Below are 22,652 nucleotides of genomic sequence, written 5' to 3'. Positions count from 1 at the left end.
AGCTTTGCCCAAGTGTAAATGGTCTCTTGGTTGATCTCCACGGCCACCATCGTCTCAGCCTCCACCTGCGTTCCCTCCGTCTTCCTTATCGTAGTAAGTTACTCCAGGAGCGTCCCTTCACTCTAAGCAAAAACGTGGGTTTCATCCTTGACTCTTCCTGCCCAACCCCCCCCCTGCCCACACATCTGATCAATCAGCAAATCCTGTGTGTTCTTCCTTCCTGCTGATGGTCCAGTTTACCCAGTTACGCCTTCACCCCGGCCTCCACTGTCCTATCCCCACCTGGTGATAGTAGCATTCTCAGGGGTCTCCTGCCTTTCCTGTGCCCCCAGACATCATCTCTTTCTACGTAACATTCGGAGTCGTTTGTTAAAAACAGTAGTCTGATTTGCACTCTTCTTACCCAAGCCGCATTGAAAACGAAATCAAGATTTCTGACCATGGCCTACAAGAGCGTATGCTCACCATCTGGTGTCTGCCATCTCAGGCAACCCCTCCCTCCCCCATCTCACGACCTTATCCTTCTTTCTGGACCACACGAATGTCCCCCACCTCAGGGCTTCTGCAGGAGTTACTCCTGCCTGGAACGCTTTTCTCTTGGCTTTTAAATGTTGGATTTTCTTTCATCCATTGGGTCTTAGCCAAAAAAGTCCCCGCTTTCGGAGAACAGGGAAGGAGGAGGTGGCAGAGCTGGGAGGTGAGCTAGGTGTGGGGCCCCATCTCTGGCCAGGGAGCGCCGCCCACCTCTCTGCCCCTCCTGGGCCTGGCACGGACCTCCCAGCAGCATCTCCTGCAGCAGGTTGTCGATCTTGGCCATGCCGAAGAGCTTGATGAACTGGATCTGCTCGATCATCTGCCAGGTGATACTCTGCAGGGTCGGCAGCAGGAGCAGCAGCTCGCCGAAGCGGCCGCGGGAGTCGTACTGGCGGTCATTGATGTAGTCCTCCAGGCTCACCTGTACCTGTGAGCGCAGCCGCTTGATCTTGCCCGGGTCGCTCAGCCCCTTGGCATCTGCAACGGGAGGGCAGGGGTCGAGGGCCTGGCTGGAGCATCTGGAGAGCCAGGACCCAGATCTCCCCTGACTCCTGAGGCCCTGACGGGAGGGCCCAGTGGCCCAAGGACACTTGCGGAGTCCTTAGCAGTGCTGGGACCAGGATTCAGGGGCCTCAAGAACCAGGGTTCACTAGCTCATTTATAGCTTCCTGGACGCGGGAAGAAAAGCATTTATGTCACATTTCCTGAGATCCAGAACTGGGAGATGGGGGGTGGCAGGGGACAGGTGGGTTGGACTCTAGAAGCATACCGAAAAGGGCACCTAACAACTTCCTCACTACATGTGTGGAAACGAGGCAGGGAGCAGGGAAAGGACTTGGTCCAGGTCACACATCCAGCTTTTGGCAGATCCATGATGGGGACTTGGAGCTCTGGATCACAGCTGAAGTCCCAATGACCAGACCTCAGCACACGCTGCTTCCCTTAGAAGAGTCTCCCCACTTCCTTCCCCTCTTGCCTGTGTCATCCTGGGGTCTCAAGTTACGCCTCACCTCCTCCAGGAAGCCTTCTCTGTTCCACCCTCCCAAGCCTGCTTTATGAGTGTCCATCGTGTCCCCCCATTTCTGTGGTTCTTCTATCACTACTGGCCGCACAGGATGCAACTGTCTCTTCCAATAGATTACGAGCTCTGGACGGGCAGGCATGTCCTGTTTGTCATTTTAAACCCAGCACCTAGCACCACGCAAGTTCAATGTTTGTTGAATAGATAACTAGATGAGGGCATGGTTCAAGGGATGGACGGACGAGTGAATGAAAAAAAAAAAATCAAGAGATAAATTCTAGAGCCTAAACCTAGAAGGGGGTTCAAGTGATTGTCCAACATTCAACTCAACCTTTATGGCGATCATCCATTTATTTCCTCTTTTATAGACAAAGTAATTGGCAGAAAGAGAATTTCACCCATACTTCCAGTCTAGGATTCACTCCACCAAGCCACATTTGTGCCTGCCTTTACTCAGTCAACAAACATGTATGGAGCATTCCCTCCACGCCAGGCCCTATACTGGCTCACCCGCCCCTCTGAGCCAGGTTGCTGACCCTGACTCAGCATCAGTAATTCTCTCCACTTTCTTGAGCAACTACCATCTGCCCAGCTCCATGCTGAGCCCTGCAGGGGGTATAGCCTGGGCCAGGCTTTCAGGGCAACTAGAACCAGAACTCTTACTCTTTAAGAAATGGAAATGATATGAGGTAGGTAAGAATATAGGCTTGAGCGCTATAGAGTCTGAAGTTCAAATCCAGATTCTGCCACTTCCTGGTGGTGTGACCTTGGGCATATTAATCAGTCTCCCTGTGTCTCAGTTTTTTTTATCTGCAAAATGGGGATAGTAACCATTCCTACCTCATTGGTACCACATTGTAAGTCCTAAGTGACATAATCCACATAAAGTATTTAGAATGGTGTCCTAGTGAGGGTTCCATAGACTAGGGTCATCTCCCTCTTCATTACTATTATTATTGGAGGTGATCTCCATGAAGTCTAGCACTAAGAGCAGTGCCTGGCATGCAGCAGGTCCCCTGTAACCTGTAACCAGGGAAGGAAGCAAGCACGGGCCTGGAGTCCAGGAATCTTGATATTGTGAAATGAAACCAGGCTTTGCATAAAGACATTGCTACAAAGTATTCTTTAAGAATGCACGTGGAAAGTCAGTAGAGGGAATGGGGAAGAGGAAAGGCAAGGGCATATAAAGAGAATTAGTAGAGACACTAAAAATCACAGTGAAAATGCGGGAAGAAGATGGGCGTGGTGACAGAGGAAAGCAAAAGCCTCGACCAAGGCAGGAGGGAAAATATGACCGAAAATAGCTCAATCAAGAAAGAGGCGGCTGAGCACTTTTTTTTTGGAGCCAGAAGAAACAGTTAAAAGACTCAGAAATGGTTCCCCTGGGGAAATGGGCTTTCACAGGGAAAGTGGGGTGCATTTTAAGTAGGGGCAGACAGATATTGTTTTGATCAACCTTTTTGAGGGAAAGAAGAAAAGGAGAAAGGAAAGAAAAGAAGGCAGACAGGAGGTCAGGAAAGGAAGGAGAGAGGCGAGGACACAAGGGAAGGGGGGAAAGAACAGATCGGAGCCTCTGGGATCCACGTGCCTCGTCAAGTCACGTCATCCCTCTGAACGCGGGTCTCTTCCTCATCTGTTCAAGAGCTCATGCAACGGCTTTAGCCCATTGCTCTACGGAAGAGTGAGGGTGTGAATGAAGTCTGCTGGAGCTTCAGGGGTGTGTGGGGGGTGGAGACTGTACCTGGGTCAAAGAAGATGATGGCTTTGAGGCAGGCGTACTCATTGTCGTCGATCTGTAGCTCCTGGAAGGGCAGTACCAGCTCATCGAGGATGCGCATGGACACCCGACTCATCTCTGCCAGCTCCGGGCAGTGCCGAGGGACGATGTAGTCATTGCCTGGGTGGGTGGGAAGGAGAGGGGATGCGAATGCCACCTTGGGGGTACCCTTCTCCCCAGCTTTGGACAGGCCTTGCCTTCGGCAGTTGCAATCCAACTGGTGCCCACGGGACAGGATTGTTATGCCCATTTTACAGATGAGGAAATGGAGGCCCAGAGGAAAGGAATGAGTTGCTTGAAGTCACTGGAGCGGGTCTGGAGCCTGGCTTTCTAGGACCCTTTCACACCACCCGTCACATTCTCCATTATGACCCATTAGAGCAGCAACATTCAGGGTCTCCTTGGGAGGCACCAGTGCATCAAGATGAAGGGTCCAGATTCTAGAATTAGACTGCCTGGGGTTGAAATCCAGTTCTACTGCTAACTAACCATATATATTTGGATAAATTACTTTCTGTGCCTCAGTTTTTTCCATCTGTAAAATGGGGATAAATAACAAAGCTTCCCTCATGGGGTTGTTGTATTAAAGGAGTAATGCTTGCAAAGTACTCAGACTAGTATCTGGCCCGTAATGTCATGTGTATGAGCATTTAGAATAATACATAAACATGCCATGGAAGCACAAGTGACATAGGCCAGAGGGTTGTGCCATTCCTGGCGGCCTCCTGCTCCCACTTCAGAAAGCACATCAGAGCGCACGGTCAATTCCATGCATAACCCCGACCATGCTCTAACTTTAATGCTGGAGAACTTCCATTCCTTGATTCCTTGATTCCACATTTCCTTCCTGAGTGGAGGATCCAGTTGGGAACACTGGGAAACGGACATTCTTGATCTTTCTCCCTCGCCCCTGCATGCCACTTTGGAACTCTCCTGTGTCTGGATGCATTCCACCCTGGGCATGCCCTCCATGGAGCCCCCGCTGGGGGCAGGCAGCCTCCTTACCTAGAAGCAGAACGTCCTTGAACACCATGGATCGCTTGGTAGCTCCAAGCAGCAGGTGCTCACCAGCATGGGCTCTGAGCAGGGCCACCTGGAAACAAGGAGGGATGATGTCTGGCAGCTGCACCCCTGGGAAGGTGTCTATACCCCCGGGAAGGTGCTCCTAGCCAACTCGGTGACCCTGAGCAAGTCGGCTTAATGCTTCCCTTGCCTTTACCTGCTACTGAATTAAACTATAAAATGGGCACCAGAAAACTTCTGCCTTCCTCCCATAACTGATAAAACCTGGAAAAGATTCAGCAGGAACCTGGAAGGGGACAGAACATGCACTCAGAGCTGGGAGGCCAAATGATGACTTTATCTTTGAACTGCTGCGTCCTTGGGCGAGGTAAGCTTCCTCTTCCCTCTGGGCCTCATTTCTGTGCCTGATGAAACTTAACACCATTCTCAGTGTGTGTGTGTGTCTTCAGCAGAGGTTCAATGCCTTCCATCAGACTCTCAAGAGGGTCTAGAAGCCAGAAAGTTCTAAAACTGTGGATTCTGAATTTCTACGCACGAGTCAACTGCAGAAGACTATGAAGAGTACTTTATAAAATGCAGATTCTTGGGCCCTGCTCCCAGAGGTTGTATGTATAGGGGTGGGCCCAAGGATCTGCATTCAACAAACTCCCCAGCTGATTCTGATGTGCAGTTGTGTCTCGGGAAATCACTGCCCTGGAAGATTTCCAGGACACCTGCTCACTTGACATGGTAAGGCTCTAGGGATCTGAGAGTGAGTTCCAAGAGGTTGGATGTGAATGTTGGCTCCCAAGGCCAAGGTGTGAGCGCTGGTCCTTGGCAGGGGATGAGCCTGACATGTTCCTTCCCTGAAGAGAAGACAAAGCAGCTTTGGCAGCCTGAAGTCCACGGCAGGACCCAGCCAGGAGGACATTGTCTGTCCTTTCCGGGCCATCGGCTTTGGGGATGGCATAGGGCCCAAAGGATGGAGAACACAGCAGCTGGTAAAAGTAGGAGCCAGCTGGAGGCCTCAAGGATCTTGTCTGCAAGGTTGGGTTGGGGAATTCTGAAGCTTTTATAGCAGGCTAGGCTAGGAAGTAAAAATGCCTCTGTTCATTCATTCAGTCATCAAAAGTTAAGTGCCTAGTAAGTGACAGGCACTTCGTAGGAAGGAAGGATGGGGGGAGGGGGGAGAGTCATGTGATAAAGAGTGATGGGACAAGAGGGGCTACATTAGATGCAGAGGTCAGAGAAGTCACTCTAAGGAGATGGCATTGCCTAGGGCACGGAAGGCCGCTGGCACATAACATAGTAAACATTCAATAAATATTTATTTGAATGAAGAAAGGAAGGCATGGGTGAATGAATGAATGAATGAATGGACAAACTTGTGAACTCCCTCTCCAGATCTTGCAGCGACCTGCCTTTCTTCATCTGTCCTCCTAGGGTTCCATCCTGGAAGGATGACAAGGAGGAGGAGAATGACATTAGCCTTGCAGATGAGGGGCCACTTCCCATGATGAGGACAAGGGAAGCCAATCACCGGGGACTGTGCAGGGCTTTTGTCACTGACCCTGCCCAGTGGCTCTCAAACCCAGGGGCAGAAGCCCCGGAAGGAATTCCCAGCCCCTGGCTGCCTTGCTCTGCAACCTTCGCTAGACCTTGGCCCCTTTATTCGATGCTACCCAGCCTCCTAGGTTGTCAATGGGTTAATGGCCAAAACAAATCAAGGAGTGAATAAACTTGGAAAGTGGTTCCTGGGGCAGTACTGATAGATCTGGGGTATCCTTTGAAGGAGAGTGCCCCCCAATTCTCCCAGGTGTGTCCCAACTCTCTTGGGCAAGATGGGGTCCTTATATATCATGAATGGGGAGCTGGGAACCCTCCTGACATGGCGGCTATTCCTGGGGTGGGCAGGCGGCATTGGGGGGGGGTGTTAATGATTGTCCTGTGTTGCTGGCCACCCATCACTGCTCTCTAAGAATGCTCTGAGCCCCAGCCAGGGCGGTTTGGGTGGGAAATCGAAGTTAACAATTGCTTAGCTTGGGGGTATCTTATTGCCCTGCTGAGCCCCTGGGAAGGAACAGAAGGGATTAAACATTAATATAGACTCACGAGCAGAGGGGACCAGGCCCAGCACACAAGGAACACTGGAAAAGGCAGGGGCAACTTGGCCAAGATCCCCGGCCTGTCATCGCTCCCAAAGCAGGGAGGGACCCACGAGACACAGCATCCGACCCAGGCCCCAGTAGGAGGGTGAGAACCAGCCGAACCAGTGTTTCCACAGTGCTCCCCACCGTAGGATACTAACAGGTGTTCCAAGAGTCTGGGGCTTCAGGGAGTCTGAGAGCCCTGGGTCCCACCAAGTTCAGCAGCTTCCTTGCCTGAAGGACTGCTCAGAAACCTTCATAGACTACATGCATTGTCAGTATGTGGTGCAGGTGTGCAGAACAGGGAAGCAATGCACTGGGAGCTGATGTCTGGGGCATCGCCCCAGCTTCCCTCTGAGCTGAGAAGCTGACCCAGTCTGACAGTCCCTCCAGACAGGAGACCCCTAGGATGTGCCTGGCCAGGAGCGATTGCTTGCAGTATCTCAGAAACTCATCTTTCCTCAGACGTGGACCCTGCTGCTCCAACCTATTCCTTACCCACACCCCCAGGACGGTGTTGGTATTCGAAAGAAGATACTTTGGGAAACAGAAAGCTCAATTAAACCATCTTGGTGGGATACAGGAATGAAAGTGATTCTCAGGGAGGCTGGCTGTGGCCTGGGCCAGGATGTCGATGTTCCATTACATGAGTTAAAGGACATCGTAATTCCCACTTTACAGATAAGAAAACTGAGACTCAGAGAGAGGGGATCATTTGTCCCAGATCACACAGAGCACCAGTCTCTGAGCCAGGGCTCAAGCTCAGCTCTCAGGATCCGTGGCTCTGGGGCCCTGTCCACATGCTCCCAGGAGAGCTGTCTGGTGCAGGAGTGCAGCGGCCAGGAGCCTGGACTTTGGAGCTTGCCTACCAAAGTACACCGGCATGCACAGTGTTCTAATCCCGGCTGTGCTGGATACTAGCTGTGTGGCCTTGAGCAAGTCACTTAACTTCTCTGTGCCCCAACTGCATCACCTATAAGATGGGAATGCTAACAGTACCTAACTCATATGGCTGCTGGATGGATCAAATGAGTTAAGGTACGTACACATTTAAACAGCTCTGCGCACACATGAGCACCACATGTGTTCCATTAAAGAGAATCAAACCAATCCAAGGCTGTACCCCAGGGGGGCCAGCAGGACCCACCCACCCAGTGTCACCATTGCCCCCAGAGTGTTGGCGCTCACCTGGTCATCCAGAGGGAGCTCGCAGAAGGCAGGGATGTACTTGGCCCACTCAACGAGCACCAGCAGCTGCTCCTTCATGGACTCGCACACGTCAGCGATGCTGGCAATCTTTTTCGCTCGAATGTCTCCATTGATCCCAGAGACGGGGGAGGTGATCTAGGAGGAGTGCAGGACAATGCTGGGGGTGGTCAGGCCCTCCCTACAGTCTCTGCTCCCTGCGCAGAGTGCCCCCCCCACCAAGACAGTTTCCCTGTCTGGAAAAGGGAAGATGGACTGTGGATGTCTTTCAGCTCAGGAGGGAGCTCGGGGGCAAAGGGAGAGAAGGAAGGATGCTGAAGAAGGCGGATATGAGGAAGGGGGCTCCCCCTGAGCCTCCGCTGGCGGCCTGCCCCCACTTCCTCCTCTGCCAGGCTCCTTGGAAGTCCAAAGAACCTTTCAGCTCAGGGCAAAAATCATCATTCTCATCTGACAGGTGAACAAAACACAACTCAGAGAGGTGTTGTGACTTGCCCAAGGTCACACGGCAAGAAATGGGCTGAGCCCGTTTGCTAATCTAATTGTCCATTAATCTGTTCTCTTAGGGCTAGACTGATGATCTCAGGCCCTCAATGAAAGTCGACTCTGTCTGGCCCATGGAATGCATGCAAAAGGATGAACTAGAAAGTGCCACAGAGGGCCAGACCTGGGTCCCAGTGGTGTCTTTGCTACAGAACTGGCTCAGTTTCCCTTTTGTGATATTCCAGGGCCCTTCTAGCTGCTGCTCCAGGGCCTGGCTGGGGAGTACAGGGGTGGAGGCGAGATTCCTCTTTGGTATGGGGGATCGCCACGTGGGTCAAGAGGGTCATCCTGATACCTGCTGGGACAGGACCTCGGCCTGCAGCAAAGCGTTGATGGAGGGCAGGCTGCTGTCTTCATAGCTTGACCGGCGAGTGCTGATCCGGTCCCGCTCATTCTGCACAGCTGTGAGGAGGCACAGAGAGGTGAGGTGTGGGGACAGGGATGGAGTGAAGGGAAGAGTGGTCCCGACTGCCGAGGAACAGATGGGGGATATGGGGAGATACTGTAGGGCTGACTTGGAGTAAAGGAAACATGGTTGGAGGTGGAAGGAGCGGGATCCGGGGGGCAGAGCCTGGAGTAGCATGTGGGAATGAGGGCCGATGGATTCCAGCCCAGCCTATGGAAGAACCTTCTAAGCACCAGAACTGCCCCCAACACAATGCGGTGCGGTGGGAGTGATCCCCTCGTCCCTGGAGGGATGCAACACGGTGATGCCTTGGCAGAGGGTTTGAGATAGATATATCTAGATGACAGATTTTTAAGCCCTGGTTTGGAAAAGGGTCCCTTTTATTCCAGATGAAAGTGTGTAAAACAAGGAAAATGAATGGTTTTGGGTGACATGGAGATGGCTCAGGGATTGCCGAACACCCAGACAGAAGGCCTGGAAAAGGGACTTGGAGGCCCCCACCTGCCCTGATAGTCTTCTCCATCAGCAGGAGGCCAACCCACTCAGAGACAGCACAGAAAACCCCTGGCTCCCTCCTGCCCCACCATGGACTCTCCTCCAGGAACTCAGAGCCCTGGGCCTCCATCTACTGGGCCCCCACACCTCCCTGTCTCCCTATCCATGTCAGTCCTGGCCTAAGACATGAGACAGAGGCTCTGGCCTCATCCCCTGGAGTCCAAGGGCCCCCACCTTGGAATGAGGCTTTGCTGAGGCTGGCAGGAGGGAGGGCAAGATGGCAGGAGACCGGGGTGCCTGCCTGGAACTTGCCACTCACTCTCTGTGTGCTGGTACAGATCACATCCTCCCTCAGGCGCCTCAGTTTCCCCATCTATAAGCCTGTCCATCTCTCCTTCTCTCACGGGCCCACATTCCATCCAGAACCCCCAGCTCCGGGCTGGGCCCTGCTGCCTCTTCCCAGGAGCAGCTCAGGCTCAGGTCTCTTTGCTTCTGGCCTCACCCTGACCATCTGGGCACCTGTCCGAGTCAACGCGATCTGCTACGACCCAACTCAGTCCTGTGCCCCCACTGCTCAAAACCAGTGACTCCCCATCTCACGCGGATGGAACCCCTCATGACGGCCCTTCGTCTCTAACCCCACACGGCCTGCCAAGCCGCTGCTGCCCCACGGCCTGGGATTCTGCCCCCCACAGCTTCGCTGCTGCTTTGCTTGGCCGCCTGGCTCCGTGCACATGTCACCTTCTCAGAGACACCCACTCTGACCACCCTGCTGGCGTGGCGCTCCCTTCCTCAGGCTTTGCCCTTCAACTCTCCTGCTTTCCTTCCCTTTGGGGGCCCTTCCTATACAATCTCTTGCTCATTCCCTTACTCTCTGTCTCTCGATGGGAAGGAAAGCTCCAGAAAGCTAGAACTCTGTTGTTCACGGCTGTAGCCCCAGTGACTAGCATAGGGCTTGGCTCACAGCAGGTGCTCAAGAAATGCTGATTGAGCGAGTGAAGGAAGCTCTGATTTCTCAATGGAACGTCCACATGGCCGCCATTCAACTTTCTCTTGATTTCACACATGGCTGAAATCAGAGAATGAAAGCCAGACAGCAGAGACCGAGCCCCGGCATGAGCGGGATAGGAGACGGGTCTCTAGGTCAGAAATCTCTCCTGACTCCCACCACCCTGGCCAGAGCCAGCCCCTGGGGCCACTCCCCTGCACACGTGGCGGCCCTGCCCGAGGACACCCCTCCCAGCCTCAGCGGCCAGCACCGGCCCGCACCCACCAGGGCGCCGATGGGAGGCGGGCCCAATAAAAGGGCTGCTGTCAGCAGCTGCGGATTGGGCTCCCCAAGGTTAGCCCGTGTTATCAGTACCCAGCGCGAGCGCAGTCACGGAATGATGTTCTCCAAATGTTTGCTCAGTATTAGCAGGGTCGGGGACCTAATGTAACTCCTATTGAATATTAACCGACCTGGCCGGAGGAAGAGGAGGATGAGCCTGTCTTCCCAGAGAACCCCTGGACGGGGCCCGGGGAGGGGCTGGGCCGGGGTTCTGAGGAAGGGCCCATCAGAACGCCCCATGGCCCACCACCAGCCTGTACCTCCTGCACCCCCGGCCTGGCTTCCTGGGTGGGCTTCTGTCTAGGGGCTGGGCACTTGTTCTGGGTCTGCCAGCTGAGTCCCAGTAGCCATTGTCTGAGGTTATACGACAGAATTCAAGACCTGCTGTTGGGCCCACTGACCCCCAGTTTACTCCCCCAGAGTCTTTGCCCCTTCAGGGAACCCACTTCTGACCACCATGGAACACGCTCTGGCCAAGGCTCACAGGCCTGTGGGATTAGGAGCCCTTGCCTGTGGTCTAGGGGAGTTTCTAGATCAGAGATGATGCCCCCAGGCCAAGCCCTCCCAGTATCAGTTCAGGGAGCTTGGTGCATGCCCAGCTCAGGGGAGCCTGCCTCCACCCGATCACATCACCTGCCTGACTTGAATGTCCCCATCTGTAAAGCAGGGAGGGGGTCGATTTGGTGACCTCGCCTCCACCCAGCCAGTCCATCAATTCTGTTGGCAGTGCAGGCCTTCCCGTGGTCATGGACCACTCCTGGGTTCCAATTCCTGAATCTTAAAGCTATCAGAGAAGAGAAATGAAAACTTGTCCCAACCTTCCTGATCACGGAGGCTTTGGCCAAGAATCTCTCTGGGCTTTGGGGACTTCCCACCAGCTGGATGAGGGGTGTCGGGACAATAAGACTTCGGTAGAATGGGTAATACTTCTTCCTCCTGGAGCTTGACCGCCATGAGGACCAAACACCATGGCCCCCAGGCCTATTCTTGAAGCAACCACACAACTGTCAGTATCACCTTCTTCCAGTTAACTGAGACACACAAAGAGCATCAACACTGACTAGCTCGCTCACTTGCCATCAGCCAAGGCTCCCATCCTCCTGGCCGAAAGCCTCCTTCCCTGAGCTGAGAAGCTGGGGCTATTTTCAAGGCTAGCTAAGGCAGAATGGCCTGGGGCTCTCCCTCTCTCTCCAGGAGCCAGGACACGGGACTGCTCCCTCCTTGGCAGCTCAGGCAGGGGACCAGGGAACAAACACACATGCCCCCAGGGGGACAGGTAGATCAGTGAGTGGGTGGCTGGACTCCCAGAGCTGGAAGGCTTCATTATAGCCACCTAATTTTACAGATGGGAAAACCAGAGTCAGAAGAAATATTTCTCAATTGACACATTAGTGATTCTGGATGTTTAGCAAGAGAAATAAGAGACCACAGGCAGGCGCCAGGCCCTGTCCAGCCTAGGAAGGCTACCAATCCTTTTCCTGCCTGCCTGTCACAAGGCCTGAAATTTTACCATGAGAGCTTCATGCTCTCGAACCTGACACCTTGGGCTGTGGGGGGAACAAAGCCCCCAGCCGTGAGAACCACAGAGCGTGAGGCCCCTAGACCGGACGCTCGTTTTTTTCCTTGTCTCCTGCTGCCCGTGCGCAGGTTCTAGTCCAGTTTCTCACATTCCTCATTCCACAAAGTGGCACCCGACTTGGAGGAGAGGGACTCAACCCCACTGAAGACTGGGAAGTAGGAGGGTGGAGAAGGTTGCCCTTTGAAAAGGCCCCTCCCCCACCGGGACCCCCCTTCCCCCAAGAGCTGGGTGCTACCATTGTGGAGACGCAGCAGGAAGGGGCCTTGGAGCCCACCCAGTGCCTCACAGGGATCAGCAGGTCCAAGTTCCCAATAGGACTCAGGAGCTCAAAGCAAGACCAGAGAGACCAGAGACCCTCCCTCACGGGCAGCTCGGGCAGGCTGGTCCCAGGTTCCTGCCCTGGGCTGGGTGTGTGTACGGGGCTGGGCCACGGGCCCGGCTGGTGTGCCACAGCTGCGGGTGAGGAGTGAGGGCCTGGTGCCCGAGCTGGGGGAGGTGAGCAGAGGGGAGCAGGAAATGAAGTAGTTAAAGGATTTCTGCTTCCTGAGCTCGGGCTGTCCCTGAGATCTGGAGGTCATAAAGGAGGCGGCATCAGGTATCGCCGGGCAGAACCCAACTCTAGTCTGAAGCATTGGGTGCAAAGCTGTGGGGCCTCAGGTAAGTTTTGGACCTGTTCTGGGCCTCAGTCCCCACAGCCAGGAAAATGGGGAGCGACAATGGTGCCAGCCACATAGGGTGCTGTGTCACTTGTAGAAAAGCCCAGCCTGGTGCCTGGCATCTGCTGGTTACAGGAGGCCTGGAGAGAACTTTTTTTTTTTTTTTTTTTTAATTTTATTTACTTATTTTGACAGAAAGAGATCACAAATAGGCAGAGAGGCAGGCTCCCCACGGAGCAGAGAGCCTGATGTGGGGCCTAATCCCAGGACCCTAAGACCATGACCCCAGCCGAAGGTAGAGGCTTAACCCACGGAGCCACCCAGGAGCCCTGAACTTTTTATAAACTTATAAACGTGCTCCCTGCCTCCACCCAGGGCAAGCCTGACACCTCGTTCCTGCTCTGCAGAATGTGAAAACCTGGGGTCACCAGACACTGGAGAGTGAAGACTAAGGAACAGGGGCACCGCCCCTGGGGCAGGAAGCTCAGGAAGAGAGACCCCCTCCCCCACTACTGTCCACATTTGCTGAGCCTAGGTGGCAGGCACACAGACATTCTCTGCTCTCTTCCTGTTTGCAATAGTGTATGAAGAGAAAACACCCGACTGGGCTGCCCATGCCCGCGGCTGTGGGGCAGATAGGGGTGGTGAGGGCTGGGAACCAGAGTAGCCAGGAGTGAGCGCTTATCTCGTTCTCAAGACCAAGCCCAGTCCCGCCCTGTGGCCAGATTGCCAGGTCCTCCCTCCTCTCAGCCATTCGCCACTTACGCCAGGGGCCTGTCACCCAGTCATAAAGGGTGGCCATACTTGTACCCGCCTATCCCGGCTGGAGTGGGTGCAGGTGGGGCTGTGGGGGGTGGGGATGAGGGTGGAGGTGGGGGGAGGGGGAGGGCCGAGGCTCACCTTCCTTCTTCATGCCAGCCCGGAAGCACTTCTTAAGCCTGCAGTAACGGCACTGGTTCCTCTTGTCTTTGTCCACCACACACTGCCGACTGAACCTGGGGAGAAGCTTGGAGGGTTGGATGCGGCAGGGACAGCCGTCCAGTCCCCGGCCGAGCTAGAGCATTGGCCAACCTGGCCTTGACTCCCAGCCTCCCTGCCTTCATCATGGGAGTCATGCTAACCATGAGTCAGCCCCTGGGACTCTCGAAGAAGCCCGCCCTTTCCTGCTGAGGCTCAGAGAGGTGACACGTAGCCCAGGATCACTCAGCCTGATGGTAGAACTGAGTTGGAAACTCTAGTCCTTCAAGGACCAGGGCACTGCACTCTCTACCACGTTCTAGGAAAGTCCAGAGCTACAGCAGCCTCCTGCTTATGGCTCAGAGTCAGTACCTGGTTGGCCAAGTGACTCTCTGGAGGGGCTGTAAACAGAGGCAGTGACCCACGGTGACAAAGGGTGGAGACTTGAGTGTCAACAGGGGCTCTGCCGCTGATTCAAGCTGGATGACCTTGGACAGATTCCTGGCCCTCCCCAAGCCACAGCTTCCTCATCTATAAAATGGGAAGAATCATAGCAACCATGTCAGAGGCGTGTTGACAGATGGAAATGAGAAGATATGTGGATGACACCCGCAGTGCGTCTGCAAATGGCAACTCCTCGTAACCAAATCCTATTTATTCATTTATATTTCATTTATTTCATAATAATTCTCTCTCTAGAGAATGCAAGCAGGGCAGTGGGAGAGAGAGAAGCAGACTTTCTGCTGAGGAGGGAGTCCGATGCAGGGCTCTATCCCAGGACCCTGGGATCATGACCTGAGTGGAAGGCAGCCGCTTAACCGACTGAGGGACTGAGCCACCCAGGCGCCTCTGAATGCTATTATTTTATTATTGTTGTTTCTCCGAATGGGAGGTGTGGGGTAGGTAGAAAGGCCTGGGGCCAATCCCCTATTTGTCACAGGAAAAGCACCAGGTTGTGGGATGGGCCCCACCCTCTGAGGCTTCAGAAGCAGCTTGGTCCCAAGCCTCATGGATCCTCATTTGCTAAACAGGAAAATAACGATGGGCTTGTAGGGCCAGTTAAGTACATACAAAGACTCGGTATGCCTGGCATATAGTAAGTGCTCAGTAAAGGGCAGCTGGTAGCTTTATGATCAGTGAATGAGGTTCCTAGATGCATGTTCCCATCTAGATCCCTGAGGCCTAAGAAACCAGAGGAAGCTTTAAGGCCTCAGAAGGCAGACGTTTCTGGGACCTAGTCAGGGGGCAGACAGACTCTGGGGAACATCAGCAGCCCAAGTGTACCCACTTCTTAGCTAGAGAAATCAAGGCTCCAAGCAGGGGCTCCTCACCTGCAGGAGTACATGTGGTTCTTTCTCACGCTCCTCCGGAAGAAGCCCTTGCAACCGTCACAGCTTGAGGCACCGTAGTGCTTCCCTGTGGCCCGGTCCCCACAGATGGCACACAAGGCGCTGACGCCCAGGCTGTTGGGTGCATTGAGGTTGGCACCTTCTGATGGGGATGTGTCTGCACCAGAGGAGACAAGAGTGAGGACTCAGGAGGGGCCCTGCTCCCCTGGTGGCTTAGGTACAGAAACCAATATGAGCATTATGGGGATCTCCACCGCCCCCTCCCAGGCCTTCAGCCTCATCCGGACCTGGGTGCTGTTCCCATTCCTGCAATGACCTTGGGCAAGTCCCTCGGCATTTTGGAACTCCTGTTTTACGTCTGTTACTTAGGGATGGTTGTGACAATGAGTTCACAGAGTCATCTGTGAGGGTCTGCTACTCCATGGTACAGACTGCTAAGCCCTGTTTTCTCTGGGAAGTAATGAAAACCTGATCACCCCCTACGATGCCTCTGACGTTTACAGACCCGAATGACTGGGCAGAGGGGGCTGTGGAAGGGACAGCCCCTGGCATTTGCTTAGGTCCTGTCCCTCATTTCTCAGTGTATCCAGAGGCTTCACAGACTCTCCCAGGGAACAGGAAGAAATGCACCAAGGACAGCGGCCCATCTGTCCTCCTGGGAGCAGGTAAGGGCAAGTTTCTGGGCATCTTTCAAATACCACCTATGTCAGAGGCGAAAGCATCTATGCATCTATGTAAGTCTGAGAGGGGAGATAAGAAACAGGCAGCAAAGATCTTGGACAGAGTGCTTGGGGTCCTGTGGTGCCAGTGCTGATGTCGCCACTAACAGACCTGTGACCTTGGGCAAGTCCCTTTACCTCTCTTCGAGTCCCCTTGGGCCTCAGTATCCCTAACTGTAAAAGGCAGGGGTTCAACTGTTCTGATTTGCAAGTTTTTTTTTTAATTTCAGCAGCGGAACCCTCTTTGTGTAAGCAGGCCTTTCATCAAGGCTAGACCTCTTGGAGAAGATGATCGATGCCATGGACCATCTCCCCAGAAAAATGCACACATATGCATACCACACAGTCATATGCAGATGGGTTTTTGTGGATACCCCAAATCTGACCTTGACTTCCTGGGAACACCGCACTGAGAACCAGAGGGGCCTTGTGCTACAGTTAAGGGCACCCATGCTACAGCCCTTCTGCCAAGCTTCAGTCTGAGCTGGCCTACTTCTTAGCCGGGTGACGTGGGCTGCATGAGTTCACCCCTCCATGTCTTTGTTTCTTCGCATGGGAAACAGGATGCATAATCATCCCCAAAGACTGTAGGGAGATTCAGTGGGTCGATGTAGGTGACATGCTTGGTACATAAAAAGCACTGTATCAGGATTCGCGCAGGGAAAGCTTTCCTGCAGAATCAAATTCCCGGAGCAGAGGACATGGAGCCTTCATGCGTAAGTGGACCCCGCCATGTCTTGACTCTGCCATCATCCAGCTAACATCTCCTAGGTTCCTGAGGTGCCCAGAGCTCAGCCCCCTCCACTTGGTGAATTATTCCCGGAGATGGGGATAATTGTTAAGCTATGTTGGTGCCCTTTCTCCCTCAGCCTCACTTCCCTCAACCCCTGGAGAGGTTATGACCCCACAACTCCTGGCTGTTCAGGGAGCCTGGCGGGGCGGGGGATCCTCCGCCCTGCGCAGAAGGGGCTGGGTGCTATTGAGTTTATCATCTTACCGCTGCATTCGGCAGACAGGCCCCATTCTCTGGGTGAGAACACCGAGGCTCAGGGAGGACCTGTGACCTGCCCAGGGTCATCCCACTCCTGCTAAGCGGAGGAGCCAGATTTACAGTCCAGGTGTGTTGGACGACTCTGGCCTGGGCTGCCCTTGCTGGGATGTCTGCAGGGGCCTCTGGTAAGCAAAGTCCCTGCTGTTGCTGGTGCTTCCAAATCAGGAGCGGGAGACAGATGGGGAAATATCCATGGAGTGCTGGAACCCCCAGCTCAGGAGGAATGTAAAATGTGATGCCAACACTCACACCCTTTCCAAGGCCAGTGGGGAACACAGACCTCCTGACGGATGCCCAGTGCTCTTGAGACGACTCATGGTGGGTGAGGCCCAGCTACCAAGGCCGGGCATCAGGCATCTCATCTTACCGAATCCTCTGGTTAGCACAGGAAGCAGGTGCTATTCTGTACCCCGTTTGACAGATGAGGAAACAGAAGCTCAGAGAGGAGGCTGGCTGGCAGAGTTCTCATAGGTAGGAAGGGTGTATGCCAGACTTTGAGCCCAGATCTTTCTGGCCCCCGAGCCCGAGGCTGTGCTACTGAAGGGACACCCAGGGGTGGCTTCCACCTAGGGCACACGTGACATAGGGAGGTGCAGGCTCTGAAGGGGTGACAGGGCTGGCCCTAGGAAGTAGTCTAGGGCTAGACAGTGGCCAGGAGTATGACAGCACATAATGTCCCCACGGGGTCACACGACACCCTGCCTGGTGCAGAAGCTTCTTGTTCACCATTTGCTGTGATTTTCCCTGAACTCCCTTCCATGGATGCTCTGCAGAGCTGGCCGGCCAGCAGGCCTGAGGTGATTGAACCCATTTTGCAGAAGACGGAGAGGCCAAGCTAGGGGATATGACATGCCCGAGGTGGCACAGTAAGCGGATGGCAGGAACAGGTGAGCAGCTGGTGAGGCTGACCACGGGCAATGCAGTCACATCTTTCTTACTAAGCCAAACTGACCACAAGCATTACAGACCCTGGCTGAAGCCACAGAGCCACGGAAGGAGGGCAGGGGGCAGGCTGGCTTTGGTCCCCTGCCACACACCTTATTTGAGGCTGGCTTAGGATCTTTCCCCTCTAGAAGCTTCCTGGCTTCCAGGCTTCTTCTCTCCCCCTACCTCCTTGGGGAGGAGAACCTCTCAACCCAGTTTCAGATGTACTCTTGGTGATGTGCAAGCAAATCTATAAACCCGGGGAGTGACACAGTGCAGGCCACAACACCAGCTCAGAGAGAAAGGGACGTGCAGCTCAGGGGACTCTCCTTTGGCAAATGTCAGGACCGACCCCTTGCATATCCTCCATGTCTCCATAATGGAGGTTACGAGAGAGTACGGATCACCCCCCAGTCCAGGAACGTGCACTAGGACAGGAGCAGGGACAAACCGGGGCACAAGGCAGAATGCCCGCAGAGGACAAACGACCAGAAAGCACAGAGCGCGCAGCCTGTGCGCAAACTTCCGCAGATACACGGACACACACTCACTGTTGCTTCCGGACAGAAGCAAGACAAGCACACACACCTCTCGAGACACCAGCGAACACACGCAGTGATCAAATACAAATGGAAACCAAAGAACGGGCACATACAGACAAACTAACGCAAATATGCAAAAGGGTTCCCGGAGGCACACGCACGTTTGCCATGATGGTTCTCCCCCCACACACGGGTGTGCAGAAACTCGCGCATGCACACCCAGACGAGGCCACAGGCATACCACAGCTCACACTGCTGACCAGCATCTCATTGAACAAAACTTCCCTAAGAACTCTAATTTTTTCTAAGTGGGGCGTTCACCCCAGGAAAGTCCCAAAGACACCCTGTGGGGCCTCTCCATCCAGCATCTCCAGGGACAGAGCATACCTTTCTATCTCTCTGGACCTAAGCCCAGAGGGTGCAGGAAGGGGCCTAGTCAGGCCCAACTATCGCAGCTGGGCGCCAAGGGGGAGGTCACCGTCATGTCGCCGCTCCCAGTGACGCACTGAGCAGAGACAGCCTTGAGGTAACAGGGAGCAGACAGGAATACCTGGGATCTACTTTTGCTGGAGAGCTGCCCACGCGGGCCTCCCCTCACCCAGAATGCCTCTGGTCGCTGTACCTGGGCACACCTGTTTCACCTGGCGACACCTGTCCGGACCTCCAGGCCCGACATGCCATCTTCTATCATTCTCCTCCCAGCGCAGCACGGAGCGCCCCAGGCCTGCTCCCGAGCCACACACCTGGGCACACCTGCTCCCACCTACCATTGCCCATGGTCAACACTTGCACATTCTCGAACTCGAGGGTGGTGTAGGCGGGATCCAGCGCCGCGCTGTAGTCAGCCATGTCCATGTCCACGAGGGTTTTGGAGAGGCGCATTCTCCCCTTCCACCCCTCAGCCGCTCGCCCTGCCCAGGATGCCCACCCCAAAGGCTCGAAGGCTCGAAGGCTCCGGGCAGAGCCCCAGCCCCGGCCCTCTGCCCTCCCACCGCCTCCTCCCGGGGGCCCCCTCCGCCTTCCTGCGTTTCAAACCTTCCTCTGGGAGGATCTGCCCGGAGTCTTGGCCTAGCCCCTGCGAAGGGGTGGAGGCTCTGCCGGGGAGGGGTGGGGGTTAATGGTTAATCAGCTCCCCCACTGGTGGATAGGCTGGGCGGGGCTGCAGGGATTTGGCTGTTTATTGGTTTCTGGTGGACACCCAGGTGCCATTACCACAGTTGGGGCCCTAACCCCCCCAATACTCAGTTACGGATTTCTGTAGGACGGACACACCACCTCGCCGACGCTCATCGGACCCCTGACTCAGCCACCCGCTCCCCCAAGCCATAATCGCCCACAGTCAGGCATTCTAGATGATAGGCCGAGACACTGACAGCCCCCCCCCTCCAAGATGCCCTGATTCAGTAACTTCCCAAATCATTGACTTCTACCCTCAATGCTCTGGAGGAGATAAAGCCGCCTCATGGCACAGAAATAAAGACTCAAATCCCAGGCCTCAGACACCAATCTTTGGATCCTCCTCCTGGGAACCCCCCTCCCATGGCCCAACTCCCTGCGAAGGAGCATGGACTCACCTGGGGTTCTCCTTTCCTGATTCCCGTGACCCCCCTGTGGCTACCACCAGCCCCCGCAGCAGCCAGCAGCTCAGCACCGCCGCCCCCCCCCCCAATGTCCTCACCTCCTCCTACTTATTTCCCCACCCCCCTCAAGGGCGGGAGGCAAGGCCTGCCTGGATTACACTCAGGCGCCTACCCCCTACCAGTCATGACTTTGGGTAAATGATTCTCCTCCTGGAGCCTCAGTTTCCTCCTCTGTAAAAGGCATAACTGACCCCGAAGGGTGGCCTGAGTGTTAAACACGTCGGTATCGGGCAGGTCCTATCAAGCGTCCATCCCTGCTCCCCCAATTTCCGTCATCTTCCTCTTCTCTCCACCCAGAGCCTCCTTCAGAGGGGCCTTCGGGGGCCTGTCACCTGAGCACTCACGGGGGCCCCATACTTCAGTCCCTGTGTCTGGCTTAATGCTCTGCGGTTGCTGAGATCCCTAATGATTTCTGAACAAGGTGCCCTGCAGATTCGGCGGCGGGTCCTGCCTGCCTTCTGCGGGCCGTGTTCCCCCCTTTTCCCGTTACAGCACGGGGGCCCTCGACACCAAGAGCTTCCCGCAGAGCCTGGGAGGGGAGGTCACAATGCAGGAGGCGGAAAGCGCAGAGGAGGAGCCTGTCCTCCCCGGGCAGCTGGAGCAAGCGTGGGTGAAGAGAGACCACTGATGGGCACACGGCAAGGGGGTGAGTTAGTGATGGAGCGAATCAAGGGATGAGTGCGTGAATTAGTGAAAGCGTGTGTGAACCAGTGAAGGAGCAAACAGGTGGGGGGGGGGTCTGTGCAGGCAAATCAGTGCGTGCGGGGGTGTGAGTGTGTGGGTGGGCAACGGCAGCCTCCTCGTTCTCCCGATTACTAGAAGCCCCATCGCCGGACTGTGCAGCCTCGTTCTTCCCCTCTCCATCGTGCCCCCCGGGAGCTGAGAAAGGGAAGTGATTGTTCTGGAGGAGAAGAGAGGCTGCCCTTGATGTCAGGAGACCCGGGTTGAGCAGCTAGTTCTATCACTATACGTATGACTTTGTTCAAATCGTGTCTCTCTCGGGGCCTCGATTTCCCCACCTGTAAAATGGGGGAGATTTTGGCCCATTTGTCTGTTGTACAAGACCCCCAGGGAGGGAGGAAGAGAGACCTTCCCCCAACCCCATCCCACAGTCTGCACCTAGAAATGTGACAAAGGCCCGAAGGAGACTTCAGCTACTGGCATGTTTCTCCCATGCCCCCCCCCCCCCACCGGGGACATCAGACCCCAGCTCCAGTAGCCCAGATAGAGCTAGCTGGGCAGGAGAGCTGACTGAGGGATAAACACATAGGAGAAGGAGGGACAGCCTTGGGAGGGGCCCCTGAGGGCTGACCCTGGGTCCTGCCACCTGTCTGGCACCTGGGTTAGGCCACACACACACTACTGCTTTCACAAGCCAGCCGTCTGTGACCTACATGCACGGCGTCTCATCAGCTCTAAGCGGCACACTCCCCCGTTACCAATGGTGGGATGTGATTATTAGCATGTCAGAGTTCACTGGTAACAAAAATAACAATTTTCCAACCTCCAGATGACATCTTCGATTGAATGAAGTAAGGTCTGTGGTCCACTGGGGTGGGCTGTGGCATGCCACATCCCTGACGCGTTACACAGGAGAACCACCAGATGGACAGTCTGCCTGTGACTGTGACAAGCTACCAAGGACACAGAGTGTGACATACACTTTACCAAACACACAACACCTATGATCCGCTGCTTATGCGTCACAGTCTAGAACCTGCGTCATATCCCGTCCACATCGTGCACATCACAACCTACTCCACATGTAAATTTATCCATTCTTGAACTACAACTGCCCACGCATGAACTTGCATAATTGATTAGAGACCTGCTCTATTTCACCCTGAACTGACCCCAAACAGTATCTTCTAGATACATGTGCCTCATATGAACGACACGCCACCGTAAGATCTACTGGCTCTGTGATCTCAACCAGGTTATTCTTTTGAAGCCTTGATATCACTAGTAAATGGGACTAACTTATAGTTTGTGGTAAAGATTAAATTAAATAATATCATAAGCGTTCTTAGACCTCCTTCCCCCTCCCCCACCCCCACAACCACCACTTCAAGAGTAAACTACAGGCCTTGAAATCAGAGCTAAGCCAAAATTCAGGCACTGCCAACTTCCCAAAACTATGACATCATAGACATAGTCCATATGTCCACCCCTCCCAGCCTTAGTTTTGGCATCAGATAAATGGGTTGGTACCTCCTTCGCAGGGATGGTGTGGGCATTAAATGACCAAGTGTAGGCCTCTGGTGCAGCAGGGACAATTATCACTGGTGGTTGATTCCCTGACCCACTAGACGACCCTCAAGATCGGCGGCCATCAGGACCCCTGCTCAGAAGAGCTCCTGGGGATGGCCTGCCTGGCCTCGAACACACCTGAGGCCTCCACGCCATCAGCTCAGCACCCGCTCTCACTCTCTGCCCCACCCCGTGGCCTGTCTGAGCCCACTGGACATGCTCGCAGCAGACAACAGAGGACCTCAGAGCTCACTGAGAGGTCCAACTCCTTCATCTTGAAGATGGAGAGATGGAGGCCTCTAGAAGGGCAGAAGGGCTTACCTGGGGCAGCCAGGGGTGGGGTGGGGTAGGGTGGGGTGGGTAGGGGTTGCCTCAGAGCCAGCTGTGGGCAGGGCACCCCAGCCTTCAGTCTGGACAGCGGGTAAGAGAGCCGCTACTCTGGATCAGTTCATTTTCCTCTCAAACCACAGTAATGGCTAATGTTTCTGGAGAGATTCTGTGTGAAGTACGGTGGTTAGATCCTTCCA

At 54.6% G+C, this 22,652-nt stretch overlaps 1 protein-coding gene across 3 annotated transcripts in view; it reads right to left on the bottom strand.

The window, feature by feature from the left end:
• Positions 1-22,652, bottom strand: part of HNF4A (hepatocyte nuclear factor 4 alpha) — a 61,150-nt gene that overhangs the window by 6,000 nt on the left and 32,498 nt on the right. Inside the window, exons 1-8 of one of the 3 annotated variants that reach the window (XM_059407059.1) lie at positions 19,003-19,234; positions 14,982-15,156; positions 13,594-13,688; positions 8,523-8,629; positions 7,670-7,825; positions 4,338-4,425; positions 3,297-3,452; positions 775-1,011 (exon numbers count right to left, since the gene is read on the bottom strand). In XM_059407059.1, the coding sequence (XP_059263042.1) occupies positions 775-1,011; positions 3,297-3,452; positions 4,338-4,425; positions 7,670-7,825; positions 8,523-8,629; positions 13,594-13,688; positions 14,982-15,156; positions 19,003-19,117 (1,129 nt within the window). In that variant the 5' untranslated portion in view covers positions 19,118-19,234. Of the gene's footprint in view, positions 1-744; positions 1,012-3,296; positions 3,453-4,337; positions 4,426-7,669; positions 7,826-8,522; positions 8,630-13,593; positions 13,689-14,981; positions 15,157-19,002; positions 19,235-22,652 lie in introns of those variants that run through there. The other 2 variants (XM_059407058.1, XM_059407060.1) reach the window with 2 other exon arrangements.

The sequence above is a fragment of the Mustela nigripes genome, chromosome 7 (assembly GCF_022355385.1).
Source record: "Mustela nigripes isolate SB6536 chromosome 7, MUSNIG.SB6536, whole genome shotgun sequence".
Taxonomy (NCBI): Eukaryota; Metazoa; Chordata; class Mammalia; order Carnivora; family Mustelidae; genus Mustela; species Mustela nigripes.
This window is presented reverse-complemented; position numbering and strand designations above follow the sequence as displayed.